Source organism: Dipodomys ordii, unplaced genomic scaffold, assembly GCF_000151885.1.
Source record: "Dipodomys ordii isolate 6190 unplaced genomic scaffold, Dord_2.0 Scaffold15, whole genome shotgun sequence".
Classification (NCBI taxonomy): domain Eukaryota; kingdom Metazoa; phylum Chordata; class Mammalia; order Rodentia; family Heteromyidae; genus Dipodomys; species Dipodomys ordii.
This window is the reverse complement of record NW_012267231.1, coordinates 4,711,731-4,719,019: the sequence shown is the minus strand read 5'-3', so window position 1 is coordinate 4,719,019 and position 7,289 is coordinate 4,711,731. Positions and strand designations below refer to the sequence as shown.

Here is a 7,289-nt window from a genome sequence, read left to right as displayed (position 1 = left end):
AGAAGAGAAGAGAAGAGAAGAGAAGAGAAGAGAAGAGAAGAGAAGAGAAGAGAAGAGAAGAGAAGAGAAGAGAAGAGAAGAGAAGAGAAGAGAAGAGAAAGAATAACTAAACATGTATGGTAGAGAATCCTGCATGACCTATATCAAATGCTGATCAAGAATCAGTTTCATTCTGTCCATCTCCCCAATCTTTCTAGCACTTACTTGGATCTTCCTGAATTGTTTTCCAGGACTGTACGGCCAGTGGTATCCATGCGTTGAATCACTAAATGGTCCAAAACCATCTTCTTTTTGGCCCGTTCTATGATCTCCTCTTCCACAGTTCCTTTTGTAACTAAGCGGTAAATATTTACCTACAGAAAAAGGTAACATGATGTTTTCCAACACCAAAGGCTAGCTCTTTCAAAAAACCAAAAGAGGAAAAAACAAACTAGAATTTGTTCTCTACTACCATAAATGATCACAAGCCATCCATCCAAAAAGGCAGCATGAGTACAGGAATGTTTTCATTATCTACAGCAGATGACATTCTTCAATATATCTGCTTCTGAAGATCATATATTGTAGCCATGTTCTTATGGTAAAACTGTTAAAGGACAATTGGTTTCAGCCAGGTGCAGTGAGTGGCTCATGCCTGTAATGTTAGCTATTCAGGAGGCTGAGATCTGGAAGCTCAGAATTTAAAGCCAACCCAGGCAGAAAAGCCCATCTCCAAAATAATCAGCAAAAAAAGGCAAGGTAGGAAACATGGCCCAAACAACAGAGTGCTAACCAAACAAATAAGCAGAGCGAGTATAAGGCCTGAGTTCAAACCCCAGTACCATTTTAAAAACTAAAGTAGCTGGGTACCAGTGGCTCAGGCTGAACCAGTGGTTCAGCAGGAATGACCATGAGACTCTGATCTCCAATTAAGCACCAGAAAACGGGAAGTAGTACTGTGACTCAAAGTGGTAGATGCTAGCCTTGAAGCAAAAAAGCTCAGGGACAGGCTGGGAAGGTGGGTCAGTGGTAGAGCGCTTGCCTTGCATGCATAAGTCCCTGGGTTCGATTCCTCAGCACCACATGAGCAGAAAAAGCCGGAAGTGGTACTGGGTTCAAGCGCTACAGCGCTCGCCTTGAGCTGAAGAGCTGAGGGACAGCGCCCAGGCTCAGAGTTCAGGCCCCACGACTGACAGGAAAAAAAAAAAAAAAAAAGCTCAGGGACAGCGCCCAGGCCCAGAGTTTAAGGCCTAGGACCAACCAAAAACATAAGCTGGTGCTGGTGGCTCACACCTATAATCCTAGCTACAGGAGGCTGAGATCTGAGGATCGCAGTTCAAAGCCAGCGCAGCCAAAGTCTTTGAGATTCTTATCTCCAATTAACCACCAAAAAGCCAGCATTAGATCCATGGCTCAAGTGGCAGAGTACTAGCCTTCAGAGACAGTGTCCAGGTCCAGAGTTCAAGCCCAAGAACCACACACACACAGCTTTACAAAACTGAATGCATGAAACCTATGAGTTAAACAATTCTAGAACAGATTTTGAGAGTCATACATGAGGATTCCCATGTATTTCAGAGGTAACTTTCAGGTGTAATAAAAATGGAGCAGCTTGAACAATGCTAGATCATTAGCAACTATTAAAACAGGGATAAAATCTACCTCTGGGTCTGTTCTTCATATACTAACTTCTTTGGTAAGCACACAGAAAGCCACAAAAGTGCTTTTCAAATACAGAACAGTTAGAACTCATTATTGGGATCATCTCTTCTTCATACTTGTGAATAGAAACTGACATTTGGGAGCAATGAAAGCAAACAACAGAGAAAATTAGCACGTGACAAACGTCCTGCAAAGGCTAAATACACTACTCTTACAACCCACAGCCCAAACCAGATGCCTCTGCCACTGACCTGCTTCTTCTGGCCAATTCGATGGGCTCGGGCTTGTGCCTGCAGGTCGTTCTGGGGGTTCCAATCGGAGTCAAAGATGACAACTGTGTCCGCAGAAGCCAAATTGATTCCCAGGCCACCAGCCCTTGTGGAGAGCAGGAAACAGAAGTCCTGTACACAATGCAATACACTACTTTATGCAGTGACCTTCTTATAAACAGTTTCACAGTCCAATAAGCCCTTATACCTGGAAACCCCTGCAGGTGTGAAGAAAATTGAGATATGATACACACACGTTATGGAGCTAAAAGAAGAGTCAAGGACTTGACAGCAAAGGGAACTTGCATTTGTTTAAGAGGAGTCCGTGCAGTGAACTAAGGAGTAATGGCGGAATCCAATGAGGCCACAGAACCAGGTTAGTGTTACCACCTGCTAAAATTAGCATATACCAGAGGTTAAGCCCAAAAAACAGACAAAACTCATTAGCATGAGAATTGTTCCAGAAAATTACCCATATATGTTACGTTCTGGAGAAACAGCTTCTCCAGGTAAGGCAGTTATTGTGAATGATAATGTTCATAAACCAATGTATGAATTTAGATTGTTGCAGACATAGAAACACTATACTAAACCAATCACAAACTGAGACTGCTAAGAAGCACACTACACTCAATCATCACAAAACATAACAAAGAAAACAGAACAGGCTGGGCTGAAGAGCAATGTGTACAAAGTCCAGACACTGATACCCCCAGCTCTCCAGTAATAACAATGGAAACAAAGCAGCCAGGAATACCTGCTGCCATGTGAGTGCTCAGAAAAATGTGCACACAAGAAAAATGAATAAATAGCTGGACATCAGTGGCTCATGCCTGTAATCCTAGATACTAAGGAGGCTGAGATCTGAGGATCACAGTTCAAAGCCAGCCAGGGTAGGAAAGTCCATGAGACCCTTATCTCCAATAAACCACCAGAAAACCAGAAGCGGCACTGTGGCTCAAGTGGTAGAGCACTAGCCTTGAGCTGAAGAACTCAGGGACAATGCCAAGGCCCAGAGTTCAAGCCCCATGACTGACACAAAAAGAAAAAAAAAAATCTCCATGTAACCAGAGTCAAAAACGATAAAAGATGAGGATCTTATGAGAAGCTAATCATGTCTCTCAAAAGCTGATGTTATGTTGGCAGAGGTAGCTCTCAAAAATGGATAGTTTAGTAAGCTGGTATGCCTAAGGTACACACAGAGACACAATGAAAAAATCTCTACCCTCTTACTGGGTGCTGGTGGCTCAAACCTATAATCCTAACTACTTGGGAGGCTGAGATCTAGGAATCACGACTCAAAGCCAGCCTAGGCAAAAAAGTTCATGAGACTCTTATCTCCAGTTAACCACAAAAAAAGTCAGAAGTGGCGCTGTGGCTCATATGGTTAGACCACTAGCCTTGAGCAAAAACGCAAAGGGACAGGCCCTGAGTTCAAGCTCCAGGACCAACACAAAAAGAAAGTCTCCATGTCCAAATAGTTTCATTCAATAGCATTAGACCATAGAATTCAAAAGGAGATAGCTGCCTCAAGAAATTTAAATAATTCCATTCAAGAATAATCAGCAGGGGTGATGATGCAGTATGTGACCCTCAGTGAACTACTGCTCTATTAAAATCTTATGTCTAGCTGGTGCTGGTGGGTCACCTCTGTAATCCTAGCTACTGGAGAGCCTGAGATATGAGGATTATGGTTCAAAGCCAGACCAAGCAGAAAAGTCCATGAGACTCTTATCTGCAATAAATTAAAGCCAGAAGTCATACTGTGTCTCAAGTGGTACTTCACTAGACTTGAGCAAAAGAAGCTCAGGGACAGCACCTAGACCCTGTGTTCAAGGACCAGGACTTGGGGGGGGCGGGGGTGAAGGGAGGAGAAATTGAATGAAAACTTCTCAAGATGCAACTTTAGGATTTTTTCTGAGAACAACAGGCAGCATTCAATCCATGCTATCTCAAACTACAAACAACACAAAATCACCTTCAGATATACTATACAATAAAAACAGATGGTGCTTACTGAGTGTCAAGCAATGCTACCAACACTTCATGTTTGTTCCCAAATCCCAAGGGAACAATGTGAACTAGTTTTGAAATCACTGGAGTTTCACAGCTGAAGAAACAGAGAGAAAGGAGGATGAGGACTGTGTGATACCCAATGCTTTTATAATTCCTCATCCTGAAGAGAGAGATGCCCAAAGGGATGTCCTGGGCTCCAGAAGCACCAGGTACTAGCAACCCTATGTACAAATCTAGAGGCAGAAGGTAGATCATGATGTAATAACAGAAGAGGCATTACAATTCTTTTTTTTTTGGCCGGTCGTGGGGCCTGAACTCTGGGCCTGGGCGCTGTCCCTCGGCTCTTCAGCTCAAGGCTAGCGCATTACAACTTGAGCCACAGCGCCACTTCCAGCTTTTTCTGCTTATGTGGTGCTGAGGAATCAAACCCAAGGCCTCACACACATGAGGCAAGCACTCTACCACTGAGCCAACTTCCCAGCCCAACAGTTCTTAAAGCTCTCTGAAAGCATGCTAAATCTGCTCTACTGACTTAAAAAACATAGTAGCCAAGGCACCAGAAATTGATACTCTTTCAAAAAAATACTTTCTGTTCTGCTTCTGGGTTCCCTCAGCAGCTTCCACTATCGCAGGTTCCATTACTGTATATTATTATAGTTTTATTCCCATTAAGGTACTTCTCCCCTACAACTTTCAAATTCCCTGTCCTATGAAAATCTGCTATGTTCACACTGCGATAGAATCAGTTTCCAATCTGTTTTAAGCAGTTCTAATACAGGGGTGCCCAAAACAAGATACTTTACAATGTCAATCCAAGTGGGACACTTGGCAATTGAAAAGTTAAAGAACATTAATCCCCACCATCCCTTGATCCCCACCACAGAACTTAGCAAACACACTGTTCAAACTTTAGTTTGAACCAAAAATAACCAATCAGAACCTTCTGATGTAACACACACTCATCAAAACTAATCCTACTGGCCAGCCTCTCCCACTCTTGACTTGCTATGCTTCCAAGTGTATATACATGGTATCTAGAAGCTCCCAGAAAAGTATCCTTAATTAATCTAGATCCGAGGAGCAAAGCAAACATGAATATGCTCTGATGGAAAGACAAGTAAGATTTCTACCAGGGATTACTCATTCCTTTCTCAAGATAGGGGGATGGGCACTTTGGTTCATGTCTATAACCCCAGAGACTGATAAAGGCCAGCTTTTCAATCAATAAGCCATGCCTATGATCCCAGCTATGTGGGAGGTAAAGGTAGGAGGATCATGTCTGAAAACATACCCAAAAGAACACAAAGGAGGGATGGAGAGAATGTGTGAGCCATAACTCAAGTGAGAGCTCCTAGCAAGCACAAAGCCCTTTAGTTAAAATCCCAGTGGTGCCAAAACCACCACAGTGAGGTTTCTGGAAAAAAAAAATACACTCGGCTGGAAAGACTTGTTCCTCGATACAGAGCCCAAGTTGCAAAAACAATAAAGCCACATATAGCATACCTCAGATCCATCTGCATTGAAGTGATCCAGTGCCTGCTTTCGGATTTCTCCCTTGATAGAACCATCCAGACGCTATAAAAGTAAACCATAAGGAAATCATACGGTAGGAAGATCAACTACACTCAGCATACAACACCGTGCTCACAACCTTTATAGTCCCAATACCCACTGGGTAAAAATAACTGGAATGCACTGGCAGAGGGCTATGAAGGGGCTATGCAGAAACAGCATATGCTACGTGACCTGAGCTCTCTAGTTACAAACTCAAGGTCAGAAGCTTCTAATTCAAAGATTAACCCAAGAATCAGAATGCCTATTAGAACCTATATGGAGAAAGAAGAAAACCCGGCCTGCGTGACTGAGAAACATATGACTGGCTGCCTACTAATTATAGCTCCAGCTATCCCAACTTTTCTGAAAATTAGAAATCAGAATAAACTATTCAAGCTATACCATCCACTTAAAAGAGCCTCAACAGGGCTGGGAAGGTGGCTCAGTGGTAGAGTGCTTGCCTTGCTTGCATGAGGCCCTGAGTTCGATTCCTCAGTACCACATAAACAGAAAAAGCCGGAAGTGGCGCTGTGGCTCAAGCGGTAGAGCACTCGCCTTGAGCTGAAGAGCTGAGGGACAGCGCCCAGGCCTAGAGTTCAGGTCCACGACTGGCCAAAAAAAAAAAAGAGCCTCAACATTCACTGGTGTTCAGAATTCTCTTCTCAGAGCACAGGTCAGTTCCAGCACAGTAAAATCATTTAATAAACATAAATCAAATAATGAAGTGTGACTATACTAACATATAAAATACTTCTCACTATGTAAAATCATTGTCACATCTCGTCTCCTTGTAGTCTGCACTTGAAATGAACAAACTGACCCAGAGGTGACCAGCTGGCTGCGACTTGGCATCTCCCCAGCTCTGCCCTCAAACCCACAGCCACCTGCCTTCAAACCAACACACTCACACAGGAAGTTCCTTCTTAATTGCTCTCTCAGGATCTGAACCAAAAGTACTTTTAAAAGGCAGGTCACAGCCTATATTTAAAACCAGGAAATCCATATGCTCTCCTTTTAGCATTCCCATTAATAGAGAACATTTACACAATTCCCTAAGCCACTGATTAGACATGACAGACCTGTAGCACCCAGCTCACCCTGGAGTGAGGAGACATGTATTCTTGATGTACAAGAGATTGTACTACATAGAAATGAAAGCTCACAGCAATCAGAAGCACTGAGAGACAACTGTCTGCAAGACACCACAGCATTAAGCTTACATCCAAAGACTGCTGTGATGAGACTCTGCTAGTCTATAACATCTGTAACGCTGCCGCCTCTCCTTCCCTTTCTTTCTAGAACCCAGGCTCTAGAATCAGGTTCACAATTTCTCCTCTCTGCTTTGACTATAATCTTAGATAGATAAGATGCCACCTAAGGACGGGGGTGTGATCCAGGGCTAGCACCTGTCCAGCATGCTCAAGACCCTGAGTTCAACCCCAGCTCCATCAAAAATTAAAAACAAGTGTCCTTCAGGCTAGGGACATGGCCAAGAACATGCTCTCTCTAGGGATACCACAGGGATACAAACAATATATCCAATGGTCCAAGCTACAGCTCCCACATCAACAATAACAACAAGACACCATCTAATAAATAGCTTTCCTTACACTCTTATTTTCTTTCCATTTATCTTCTTTACCCTGTCCTAGAGAAAATGGTCTTCACAGTCACATAATTGTTTAATGTTTTCTTTTTTTGGGTCCGGTCATGGGGCCTGAACTCTGGGCCTGAGCGCTGTCCCTCAGCTCTTCAGCTCAAGGCTAGTGCTCTACCACTTGAGCCACAGCACCACTTCCGGCTTTTTTC

At 43.3% G+C, this 7,289-nt stretch overlaps 1 protein-coding gene across 1 annotated transcript in view; it reads right to left on the bottom strand.

Annotated features, from left to right (window-relative positions):
- Chd2 (chromodomain helicase DNA binding protein 2) overlaps positions 1-7,289 on the bottom strand; it is a 62,590-nt gene that overhangs the window by 29,068 nt on the left and 26,233 nt on the right. The window contains exons 15-18 of the mRNA XM_013011887.1: positions 5,595-5,643; positions 5,430-5,501; positions 1,893-2,042; positions 205-353 (exon numbers count right to left, since the gene is read on the bottom strand). Coding sequence (XP_012867341.1) covers positions 205-353; positions 1,893-2,042; positions 5,430-5,501; positions 5,595-5,643 — 420 coding nt within the window. The remainder of the gene's footprint in view (positions 1-204; positions 354-1,892; positions 2,043-5,429; positions 5,502-5,594; positions 5,644-7,289) is intronic.